The sequence below is a fragment of the Somniosus microcephalus genome, chromosome 8 (assembly GCF_052327205.1).
Source record: "Somniosus microcephalus isolate GS21.2 chromosome 8, FLI_Smic_1.0, whole genome shotgun sequence".
NCBI lineage: Eukaryota > Metazoa > Chordata > Chondrichthyes > Squaliformes > Somniosidae > Somniosus > Somniosus microcephalus.
Window position 1 is genome coordinate 140,996,046 of NC_140994.1, and position 13,073 is coordinate 141,009,118.

Here is a 13,073-nt window from a genome sequence, read left to right on the forward strand (position 1 = left end):
TTATTATTCATGTGCGAGTCTCGGCAAGGAGTGTCTGCAGGATATTCGATCACGGGGGGGTGGGGAATCCAACTGAGCGTGATCCTGACAGCTTCATTCAAGGCATTAGGGCAGTGCAATTCCACCTCTCACTTCCCCCACCCCACTATTGGCACCGAGGCCAACTGCATTGTCCCTACCGTTGCCTGGCTAACTCAGCACAGACTGAGGAGCAAACATGATCTGAACCCTCAGTGGCTTAGCCACAGTGCTGTTTACAGCTTCAATCCTCCAAAGACAAATTTAAAACACAAGTAGGCAAACTAGTCAAAAAAGAGTTTCTCTTTTATTTATAAGGCAATGAATAAAGAGAGCGGGTGGTCGTTATATTATCACAATCTTTGATTAAATTTATTAGAAACGTTGGGAACTCTTCAAGAGGACCAAGGAAATCGGCAGGAAGTTGCGAATCTTTGATCTTGGTTCATAAATTTGGTGCAAGGGCTAAAATACAACAAAAATAGAGTCTCTTCAAGTACAGTCTACACAAGGTAACAAAACAGACACCGTCTCACACAGTCACTATACACCCTCCAGGCCATCAGTAAACTAAATTAGCTGCTCTTGCCCGACGTGCTTCACCCTCGCTCCCCCCCCCCGCACCCCACCATCCTTTGCCCAGCTCTGAGATCTAAGCGGCAGCACACAGGATGATCTGGAGCTTGTATTTCACCTCGGCAGATTTTCTCGGCCAAGAATATTAAATAAAACTACAACTCCCATCTTGCGTAGCAGCCCTCACAACTGGGGAGCACGAAGCCCTTCAAAAGTCTGCAAATGGGCAAATCCACTCGGATACAATTGCAGTACTCCCCTTTTTATTTTGAATTTTTTCCCAGCCAGTGGGGTGGAGGGGGAAGAGAGGAGAAGAAAGGAGAGAAAGAGAAGCCAACCAACCCATTAATCAGAGCTTTATTGAGTTGTAAATAATGCGAAGCTGAAGACAGGGGTCTCAATTTCAGGGCACGTGAAAACTGCAATATTGTCTGTGGAGGTCAAGGGCCCTTTGCTTCTGCTCATCGATCCCCCTTTGATTCATTTACTTCTGAAGGCACCATTTGGTTATCACCCCCAGCTCGTCCCAGGAAGACGCCATACGGCGTTTACTGCAGATATGCATGTGGGCTTTAGCAAGTGATGGAGTGTAGTGAAGTATAAACAGTTCATCATTTCAGGAAGAGGGGGAAAGGAGAGCAAGAGGAATGGCACAAGCTGTCCGCCAAGGCTTAAACTCTTCACCCCACTGTCCTAGGTAATGGGGTTCACAGGTCGCAGCCCAAATGACCCCCACAAAATTGTGCAACTGGGAAAGTAGTGTAAAGACGGAATCTGGTGGGGGAGAACAGTCTACGTGACCCTTGTACTTTGTGCACATGGGATGCATTTTAAGGCGTAATCCGATGGGGTAAAAAAATAATAGTCCTGATATTTGTTTAACTGAGTTGGTTCAATTTTCCTCGATCATGTCCAAATCCAGATCCTCACAGGTGCGTTGGAAGGGGATGGCCTCCGTGCTGCCACAATAATTCTTGGGATCCTCCTCTTCGTCACTTTCGCTCAGCGTTTCAATCCGGCAGCTTCTCGCCGGGCAGCTGTGTGACAAGTCCAGTCTGAAGGCTGCGGTGTCCGGGATGGACACGGGAGACTGGCCCTTCAGGGGTTTCCTCTCCTCCAGCTCAAGGCAAGCAGGACTGCTCAGGTTTCTCCTCTGCAACCAAAAGAAAACAAAGTGAAAACCCTCATTGGAACAAGATGTCCGAATGTATGTTTACAGGGTAATGACGTCAACCATTGCAGATCGTGATCCAACAGACCAAAGACCACGTTAAAATTTAGAGCATACAGTAACTGATATTTATCGGCTTTCAGGGGGGTGAGGGGGGAAGTGTATGTTGAGTTTGAATGTTAATATGAAACTGGAGAATCCCAGGCACCAGCAAGAACTCACCTGGATGAACTGGGGCTTGTGTGTGGTATCATAGCTGAACCCAATTCTGTTTTCATTCAATATCCACATGTGCGCTTCCACGAGGGGTTACTGAATTATCAGAAGGAACCCTGACTGATTCTCATTTCCCAGTACCATCGCCATTCCTGCTGAAATCAACTAACTCAGCAATGACTAGGGTTTGAATCTGCCACCTTCCTGGTCTGTGTGCCTCGCCACACATAAGCCAGGGGGCAGCTTATCAATAAACTGCACTGCAGTTACACAGAAAGCAGACAATGAAGGACCTCTGACAAGAGGCTCGCTCAGCTGGGGTTCTGTACATTGCACCACTTCTACAGCAACCCCTTATAACAGTACACTATGTAGCTCTGACAAAGGATGAGTGGGGAAAAGAGGAAAGGAGAAAGCTTTGCACGCCATTCTACTTCTACACCATGTCTGGGCATTTTTTTTTTACACATACACCACCTTTACTATCAGGGGTATTAATGGAAATCTCAATTTCTGATAGTAGGAAACCATAACAATGCACTCGTGTTATTATCTCTTGCTGTTCATTATTTTACTTTCGTACTCTTGCGTACACTGTAGGTCAAATAGATGGAAATGTCATTGGTGAAGTACAGAACAGGTAGTTCTGTTCAGGTGTGCAGGAGTCAAAAGTCAGCAAACCACCGAGTTATACACCACTGTAGTATCCACTCCCTACCACTGGGTGGTACTATAGAACTATATCACTGCAATACTCTATTCACACCACTGGGTAGTGCTACGCAGAAAGAGGGTCGACAACCATTCTCTGGAAGGTGGTGAGGTAATGGCTATGGGAGCAGGGACCAGTGAGGTGAAGAGAGGGGAGTTGGGAAGAAGCCTTTTTTTTCTCCCCTCAAATTTTCACCCTTTCCACGAAGGTGTACAGTTTCACAGGCACCTGATGCCTTGCGCTAACTGCAAGTGGTCATACTTCATACGTTAACCTTGACAGTCAGTGTTGGCAAGCTATTTGGTCATGGAAGGGAACACTATGGAGTCTGACCCTGTCCTTATTCAATATCCAAAAAGACTTGCATTTATATCGTTCCTCATCAGGTAAAGTACCAAAGTATTTCACATACAATGAACTACTACTATGAACTGCAGTGACTAATGTAGGCTAACATATGCACTTCCAGTGGGGGAGGGGGGAGGTCATGAATAGCAAATCCCCTCACCTAGTGTCCCAAGGGAATGGTGGTCAAATGTAGAACACTTACAGCTCATGAGCTGAGCTCAGCTAACTCAGCAGAGACAGGGGATCGAACCAGTGACTACACTTCAAAATTACTTAATTGGCTGTAAAGTGCTTTGAGACATCCAAGGTTGTGAAAGGCACTATATAAATGCAAGTCTTTCTTTCAGTGATTTTCCTGTATGGCACAGCTTCTCACTGCATGAACCTCATGAACCTGTTGAGCCATTTGGACGGGACGGGACGGGGGGGGGGGGGGGTAAAAAAAAATGCAATACAGAAGAAAGTAAAGAAGGTTAAAATAAAATCTTCTGGCAAGTGGTTGAAGAGAAGCTGAGCTGTGTGAGCAGCCAGTCTTCGGTCCTCCCAGCTGAGTAATAGTGCACCACACAGACACATACAGGGGTATGCATCAATCTGGTACATCTCATAAGCCTTCATTTATGCATTAGTCCCAAATATATATAATATATATCACAATCAGAGAGAGAATGACCAACAGCTCCGAATGTTATTTAAAAATTCCAGTGTTTTTTGAAGGAGGGAAAGAGGGACACATTTTGCTATAATTGGTGGAGAAAATCATCCCATTAGGTTTGCATTAACAAAGCAAAAGGGATTGCACAGTCTGCAGATGATTACTGTAGATGGCGAGTTAAACCCCCTTCCACCAGGTTCTCTCTACCCCCACCCCTCCCCCTACATGCTGGGCCCAACGTATAGTAAAGATCAGTCTCCTACCTGGGTATATCTCTGGTGTTACAAAGAGATCATCTTCTGCTGGCCCCTTCCCCTCCCCCGATGTTCCTTAGGTCAGATGTCACCCTATTGTTCCCACATGGTTTATCTTTAAACCAGCTCTCCCCAAAAATGGTTTCAATACTTAAAAGCAAATCTTGCCACTTTCTCAGAAAAACAGACATTAGGGGTAGGGCAACGAGGAGAAGAAACACATCAACTTTCCCGGAAGATAAAAACTCAAAGGAAGCCATAAATCCACACTCATTGAACAAGGACATCGTGACAGATTTCCAGCATTAAGGATGACATGGTGCAAGCGCCATTCCCAATAAATTATACAGTCATCCCCTTCACGCCCCTCAAAGAGCAGGCCCCGTATCCATTTTTTACGACACCAACCATTGCATTGTTTCGGGCTGTCCTTTCCCTGCTGCTAAGGAACCATTTATCAGCGCACTCCAATTAAACTACCAACAGGGAGAGCAGAGAGCCGTTTTGAAACGCGGAGTCATTGAGAGGCTAAGTGTGGGGATATCTCCCAGAGTTACAACGACAAAAGGATTCAAGGATTTTCCTGGGTTTTGGCAGTGCCCGTTGGCCCAGGGAAACCAAGTCAGCAGTTTTAAAGGCTCCATGTTGTGCACTTAGGAATTTTGAAAGCTGCTGACACGCCAGGCACAAGGATTCTGGCTGCCGAACAAGCAGCCCCATTTGTGTAGCTCAAGATGGCGGCAAAGAAGCCCAGACTTAGGATGAGTGAAATTCAACTGCCCTCACCTCACCCCCCCAACTCAAAGGGGGCTGGCAGCTTCTGTTCAAGGTATAGGAGATTTCAAATTGACCCCAACTAAGGCTTTTTAAAACTGTAGATGATGCTAGAATGTAAATCCTCAGTATTTTCTGGCAACTTTCATGATTTAAACAAAAACTTACTGTGGTGTTGCAGTCAAAGCACGTTGGGATAACACCAACCTTTGGAGTCTCTATTATAAAATGGCCACCCCATGACAGACAATAGGCAAGTCTAGAAATAAAAAGTTTTCAAAACTCCATCTGATAAATTATAACTAAGTTATTTTGTGTGGGCTGCCTACAACAGTTGAGGCAGGCTAGTTGGGCTGGGGTCTCCACCCCATCAATATTCACCAGCTGCATTTATATAGCACTTTTAACATAGAAAAACATCTCAGGTTTGCTCCACTCACCTGCAAGCTGTACAATAAAACATGGGAACACCTCAGGAAGATGGTCTAGACACTAGAGATTCAGGATGCCATAAAACAAGTGACCAATATGTGGATAAATAAGGAGACAGCTACTCACCTGAACGGTTTCCAAAGGCACCTGATTAACAGGAAATGGGAGTGGGGAAGAAAAAGCACTCGAGTAGCATTGCAGTCATGATGCTCCTATCAGGTCCCCAGATGGCCTAGTGGGTAATGGCAGTGTGCAGATCTCAGGTAAGACTGCAGTTGGGGTGCTGCAATTGGCCTCAGTGATCCTGGGATAGGGAGGGGGAAATCAATGCCTCACTCTCGATTGTTATCCAGCAACTGCAACTGAGAGTGCTGGAGGCAGCCAGCGCACGGACCCAAATCCCAGGATGGGCCCGTGCCCTCAATAGGGAAGTGGGGTGCAATAGGCCCAGGCATAATCCATTTGCTGCGGTGTAGATTTCCAGTAGCCAATTTCTTACACTCCCAAGATCACAATGATACATCACTGGGGCCCCACGTTTTAGGGCTGGAGCTCTGTAAGGGGAGCACTTGCATTAACCGTAACCGTCAGCACTCTGAACCGGACGGAGATTATCAGAGTGCAAAGAGAACATGTTTCTCTATTCCAGCAGTCTGCATAGTACACGATAAAGTCTTAACCATTTTAGAGAATCTTTTTTAAATTCATTCACGGGATGTGGGCATCGCTGGCAAGGCCAGCATTTATTGGCCATCCCTAATTGCCCTTGATAAGGCAGTGGTGGTGGTGTTCCCACGTGGCTACTGCCCTTGTCCTTCTAGGTGGAAGAGGTCGCGGGTTTGGGAGGTGCTGCCGAAGAAGCCTTGGCGAGTTGCTGCAGTGTATCTTCTAGATGGTACACACTGCAGCCACGGTGCATCAGTGGTGGAGGGGGTGCCAATCAAGCGGGTGCTTTACCCTGGATGGAGTCAAGCTTCCTGAGTATTGTTGGAGCTGCACTCATCCAGGCAAGTGGAGAGTATTCACCTTGTGCCTTGTAGATGTTGGAAAGGCTTTGGGGAGTCAGGGGGTGAGTCACTTGCGGCACAATACCCAGCCTCTGACCTGCTCTTGTAGCCAAAGTATTTATGTGGCTGGTCCAGTTAAGTTTCTGGTCAACAGTGACCCCCAGGATGTTGATGGTGGGGAGTTCAATGATGGTAATGCCATTGAATGTCAAGGGGAGTTGGTTAGACTCTCTTGTTGGAGATAGTCATTGCCTGCTACTTGCGTGGAACAAATGTTACTTGCCACTTATCAGCCCAAGCCGGAATGTTGTCCAGGTCTTGGTGCATGTGCAAACACTTCAGCTTTGTCTTTTGCACTCTGTGCTGGGCTTCGCCATCACTGAGAATGAGGATGTTTGTGGAGCCTCCTCCTCCCATTAGTTGTTTAATTATCCACCACCATTCACGAGTGGATATGGCAGGGCTGCAGAGCTTTGATCTGATCTGTTGATTGTGGGGTTGCTTAGCCCAGTCTATAGCATGCTGCTTATTCTGTTTAGCATGCACGTAGTCCCGTGTTGTAGCTTCACCAGGTTGGCACCTCATTTTTAGATACACCTGGTGATGCTCCTGGCATGCTCTTCTACACTCCTTATTGAACCAAGTTTGGTCACCTCGCTTGATGGCAATGGTAGAGTGAGGGATATGCTGGGCCGAGGTAACAGATTGTGATGGAATACAATTCTGCTGTTGCTGATGGTCCACAGTGCCTCATGGATGCCCAGTTTTGAGCTGCTAGATCTGTTCTGAATTTATCCTACTTAGCATGTGGTAGTGCCACACAACACGATGGAGGGTGTCCTCAGTGTGAAGACAGGACTGTGTGGCGGTCACTCACACAAATACTGTCATAGACAGATGCACTTGCGACAGGTAGATTGGTGAGGACGAGGTCAAGCAGGTTTTTCCCCTCGTGTTGGTTCTCTCACCACCTGCTGCAAGCCCAGGCTAATAGCTATATCCTTCAGGACTTGGCCAGCTTGGTCAGTAGTGGTGCTACCAAGTCACTCTTGGTAATGGATATTGAATTCCCCCACCCAGAGTACATTCTGTGCCCTCGCTAGCCTCAGTGCTTCTCAGTATTCAACATGGAGGAGAACTGATTCAGGGAGGGCAGTAGGTGGTAATCAGCAGGAGAATTGCATGCCCATGTTTCACCTGATGCCATGAGACTTCATGGGGTCCAGAGTCAATGTTGAGGACTCCCAGGGCCACGCCCTCCTGACTGTATACCACTGTGCCGGTGGGACAGGACATATCCAGGGATGGTGATGGAGGAGTCTGGGATGTTGGTTGAAAGGTATGATTCTGGAGTATGACTATGTCAGGCTGTTGTTTGACTAGTCTGTGGGACGGCTCTCCCAACTTTGCAGGGTCAACTGGGCTGGGTGTGCCTTTGTCATGTCCAAATCTGATGCCTAGATCGATGCCGGGTGGTCCGTCTGGTTTTATTCTTATTATACTTTGTCGTAGCGGTCTGGCACAACTGAGTGGCTTGCTAGGCCATTTCAGAGGGCAGTTAAGAGTGAACCACATTGTTGTGGGTCTGGAGTCATATATAGGCCAGACCGGGTAAGGACAGCAGATTTCCTTCCCTAAAGGGTATTAGTGAACTAGATGGGTTTTTAAAGAAAGACAGATTTGCATTTATATAGCGCCTTTCACGACCACCGGATGGCCCAAAGCGCTTTCCAGCCAATGAAGTACTTTTTGAAGTGTAGTTGTAATGTAGGAAACGCGGCAGCCAATTTACGCACAGCAATGTGATAATGACTAGATAATGTGTTTTAGTGCTGTTGATTGAGGGATAAATATTGGCCAGGACACCGTGGATAACTCCCCTGTGCGTCGTCAAAATAGTGCCATAGGATCTTTTACATCCACCTGAGAGAGCAGACAGGGCCTCGGTTTAACGTCTCATCCAAAAGACAGCATCTCTGACAATGCGGCACTCCCTCAGTACTGCACTGAAGTGTCAGCCTAGAATTTTGTGCTCAAGTGCCTGGAGTGGGACTGGAACCCACAACCTTCTGACTCAGAGGCAAGGGTGCTACTAACTGAGCCATGGCTGGCAGTGTGTTGGTTTCATGGTCATTGTTACTAGCTTTTTATTCCAAATTTATTTAATTAACTGAAATTAAATTCCCCAGCTGCTGTGTTGGGATTTGAACTCACGTCTCAAGATCATTAGTCCAGGCCTCTGGATTACTAGTCCAGTAACATAACCACTATGCTACCATTCCCGTATCTAAAGTACTTAAATAGGAAATAACTGCTCTGAGAGCCCTCCCTCTAAATTTGGACTCAGCACCACCCATCATACACGTGCTATTCTTTATAAATATTCACCGTTACCCAAACATCACAGGAGTTGCACCATTAAAATAACTGTGCCACCCCCCCCCCCCACATGAGATTACCACCAATCCACGCAAACACAAGATCCTGAAAAGTATTCGGTTGCTGATATTAGTGGACCAACACTTCATGGCATTCTATTGTCCATTACTTTAACAGAGGCACTAGCCCATTTAAAATAAACACCTCCATTAAAACAACAGGCCAAAAGACATTAGGTGCTCACCCACAAAAACTGCCATTAGTTCTTGAAAGTGTTGAAGTTAACCCAGTGGCTTAGCCAGTTTATTTACTAAACTGAAGGTCTGAGGCTCCATTCCCAGTCTGTGCTGAGTTTGTTCAACTCAACTGGGGAGGCAGAGGAGGTGCTACAATTGAACCAATTCTCCTGTGTTAGGGAAGGATTTTTGCTCTAGAATGCTATCCAGTGATCGCTGCTGGAAGTGCGTATGTGGATATCAGATGAAGACAGGATCGGGCTCAGCTGCAGTGCTCCTACGGCGAAATAACTTGCTCGCTCACTGCTTAGGGTCGGGTGTGAAGAATGAGCACTTGGGCTAGGGACTGGAGCCAGCCCAGTGAAGAGTCAATGCCTCTGGGTGTAGTGGGGTGAAAACTGACTGTTCACCAGTTTTTCCTTCAAAAATTAAGAATTACATTAAGAAGCAAAGCAGTGACTTTGAGTGCTGGTGACGCACAGAGCTTCCAGTTTGAAACTTTGTTGGTTCACATGCACGTCTGCTTTTTACTGTCAGAGATCCTCAGAAACTTCGGATGGAAAGCACCATCATGTGACAACTTGAGCTGCTAGTGCAGAGAGAATAATTAATTGTGCAGTGAATGAAATCTCAGCTCAGGTCACTGTGCAGAGAGAGAGAGGCCTTGCAAGCTTCAACGCCTCCCAGCCACCCATCTAGCTTTCTAGGCCCCTCGTTCGAAAGGAGCTGCTCCTGAAGGTCATTCATTGACTCCTGTTGGAAAGTGCACAGGGGTCACCGGCTGAGCACGGCAACAGGCTCGATTCTGATGCTCCCTATGGTGGAAGAGTCAGACAACATTCACTGTTTAAGCTCACCTGGGAAAAATGGCTATTTAGGCAAAATACTAGCCCACACTCAGAGAACCGTACCTCGGCATGAGTCAGCACCTTTAGCAGAGGGAAGGGAGAAAATTAAGGATTAAAACAAAAAACAACGAATCAAATGATGACTGGACTTTCAGTACTGTGACCTCTGGCTTCCTGTAGTTGCCACTGAAGCCTGAGACAGCGCTGTACTGGCTGTAGGTTACAGATCCAGTCATACAATGGCAACACTACATTGGTCACCGTAAAAGAAAAAAGACTTGCATTTATATAGCGCCTTTCACAACCACCGGACGTCCCAAAGCGCTTTACAGTCAATGAAGTAGTTTTTGAAGTGTAGTCACTGTTGTAATGTAGGAAGGGGTAACTGGGAGCTTGTAACCAGATGCTTTGCCCTAGAGTTCTGCTCTGGTACAAACCCTATCCAAGGCGAAGAGAAGAGTGAGGCCCAGCAGCACAAAGCAACTTGTTCCCAAGAAATTGACCTTCGCTGTGGAACAACCTGAATACCTTTGCTAAGGATTGTACAAGGGTGAATAATTGAGCAGTTCTGCTGTCTATTTGTGGATCTGGGGGGGGGGAAGGAGGATAACTTTTGCAACAGGTGGCCTCCTTAACCACACTGAGCACAGCCGTCATCCTCACCAGTAAGCGGCAGCAATGAAACATGACAATCCCATACACCACCTGGGCCTCCGGTAGAGGCACAAAAGGTGCATTAATGCACTCAATTCCACACATTTTAACCAGGCGGCCAGGACGTATGAAGAAATGGGTCGCATGGCAACAGGGCAGTAAATTTTCACACAGCAAGTCGAAAAAACCATTCTCTTCTTCTCCCCTCCATATTTGTTGGTACTGGCTTGGTTCAGTTGCACTTTACGTCAATTTACCCGCCCCCCTCCCCCACCATTTCAATCAACCTACCATCGCCACTGGCCTTTTCCTCTTTTTAAAAAAAAGCCACCATGTCAACACTTTTGGAAAAAAAGAAAGAGTACAGGTTATACCTGTCAAAAAAGAAGAAATCTTCTGATACCAGCAGAGGTCAATAAATAGCACAATCAGATTAAATCTTCCACAAGTTGAACAGGAAGTGATAACAGCAGAATTTTAACGCCAAAGGCACCGCAGCATTCCAGAGAAACCTCAAACGCAGCCATTTTTGAAGATTATCAGGACCTTGACTAATAGAATGTGCTATTTTAAACCCTCTCCCCCAAGACCAGACTAAACCACACAAACAAAGATACACAGCGACCCCTCACTGCGCCGCTGGCTTATCTCCAGGGCTTTTTTCAATCTAGTGAGGTTTTCTTTTAGTAAATTAAACACATCTGCCACAAGCTGGTTTCATACCAATTACAGGAGACTTTGCAGTGGAATCGTAAAACAACAATCAGCAGGCAATCTGACAAGAGGTGAAAATGCACAGGATCCTAAATCAGTTCCGTGCTATTTGCATTTTATGGAGATACTGAAACTAGAGAGACAGACATGAGGGCTAAGTAAATAATTGATAGACATGCCATTTTGAGAGCTCGTGACATGGGACATGGATTGTTACCCATCTGTTCACATGATCTGACATTATAATAGATCACATGATAGGAGATGCAGAACCACTCAGGCTCCCCCCCCCCCGCATGATTACAAAACATTCACTGTGGTTCTGTACTGGAACAGGAGAATGTGACATGTCATGACTACACAGCTAGCAGGGTTAGCGAAAGACCACCCATCACATACACACAGCCAAGAAGCTGTTTTAAGCATTACACAAGTTTGATTGGGTTCGCTATAAAATGCCCTCCGAGTTTGGGGCATTCACTTTGCAGCAGTGAACTATGCTCCAGGTGCTAACTGTCATGGATTCCTCCACTGCCACAGGCTAGGTTTTGCACAGCAGACAGCTTCCACGGCCTGCTTTACTTCTTAGGTTAAATGCCACATTAAACCCACACAGGACTCGAGAGAGAGCATTGCCGTAACAATACAGTGCTACAGCTGATCTGGGAATGCTCGATAGTTTTAGTCCACGTCAAACCTGTGCTGTACCCAATCTGGGAACATTTGGTGGGAAATTGCAGAAAAAGCTATACTCCACATCTAACCTGTGCTGTACCAAAACTAGGGTGCATACACTGGGTGGTAAAAGCACAAAAGATTTTATCAGCTAAAATCCATCAAAAGAAAATAAATTATTTCTTTAAATAAACCCTCTTGGGCAAAGCTTGAGCAGTTTAGGAGGTGATCCAAACTGAGATTGTGTTGCAGCCCATAACAGAATACGCGTTGCAACAATGGATTATCTGGAAGCCTGCCCAATGACTATGTGCATGGAGGCCACTGTGGTGTTTGAAGTTACTGCTCCTATATTTACATCCCATAACAGGAAGGGTGGGGTATTACAGCAGTCATAACTAATGTACTTGATAGGACAAGGACAGGAACAGGAAAATAGCACTTCAGTGGGAAACTACAAATCACACCAATAGGCAGGTGTACTGGTTAAAATAAGCAACCCTTCATGTCAGCTCTAAATATACGAGGCGGCATACACCAGGTTTTATGGTATGTGGAGTACAACTCAGTATTTCACTATCTAACATTACTCAGTTTAGCCTATCCCGGTGGCCCAGAGGTAAATTGTCCATCTCTATGCAAAGCGACTAGGAATGGTCTCGGGGTTGAACCCTATTCCGTGCTGAGTTAAGCGGATCAGCACAATTGGCCCCAGCACCACAGGGCTAGGAAGAGGAGGAAAAACAAATCCATGTTTTCTGATCACTGTCCAGTGACCACATACAGAAACAATCTTCAGCTCTGGTCTCAGCTTGGGCATCAGCCTCAGCCTGCACAAGTACCCATAATTACCTCTCTTGGATTGATATTTCTATGAAACACCGAATAAACAGCTTCAGTGCCCTTCCTAGCAAACAAATAAAGAAAACCACATCCCCTTTGGTTAACGAGAACCTCTAATCCCAGCCTGCAAAAGGTCCGTAACGACAAAAACATGTTACTTTATATAAAGCACTTTACTAGTATTTACTCTACACACCCAAGTAACAGGAGCTGAATAGATTGCAGGTATACTGGTAACCAAGAGACTAGTGCACACACTTGATTGCTAGCAACATTGACATTTATTGCAGGGGGTGGAGGAGAGGGTTCTATTTCTGGCAACTGGATCCATCTCCAAGCCATGGCAAGTTCTATGCTGGCTCCGTGCTGAGATAATGGCTCGCAGTCAGGGCTGCAGTTTGGGTGCTACAGTTAGCTTCAGCACCCCTTGGGCTAGAGGAAGATAGAGAAGGAAAAGGTCACAGGGTTTGCCTACTCCTGATCACTATGCAGTGACACCTGCTGGAAAGTGTGCAAGTGTGGACATCCACTGAGGATTGGACTCAGACCCACTCCCCCACC

The 13,073-nt window shown here is 46.3% G+C and overlaps 1 protein-coding gene across 6 annotated transcripts in view; it reads right to left on the minus strand.

The window, feature by feature from the left end:
* Window positions 1–303: 303 nt before the first annotated feature.
* fam53c (family with sequence similarity 53 member C) overlaps window positions 304–13,073 on the minus strand; it is a 94,376-nt gene continuing 81,606 nt past the window's right edge. For all 6 annotated transcript variants that reach the window (XM_085995178.1, XM_085995181.1, XM_085995180.1 and 3 more), the window contains one exon: window positions 304–1,747. In XM_085995178.1, the coding sequence (XP_085851304.1) occupies window positions 1,487–1,747 (261 nt within the window). In that variant the 3' untranslated portion in view covers window positions 304–1,486. The remainder of the gene's footprint in view (window positions 1,748–13,073) is intronic.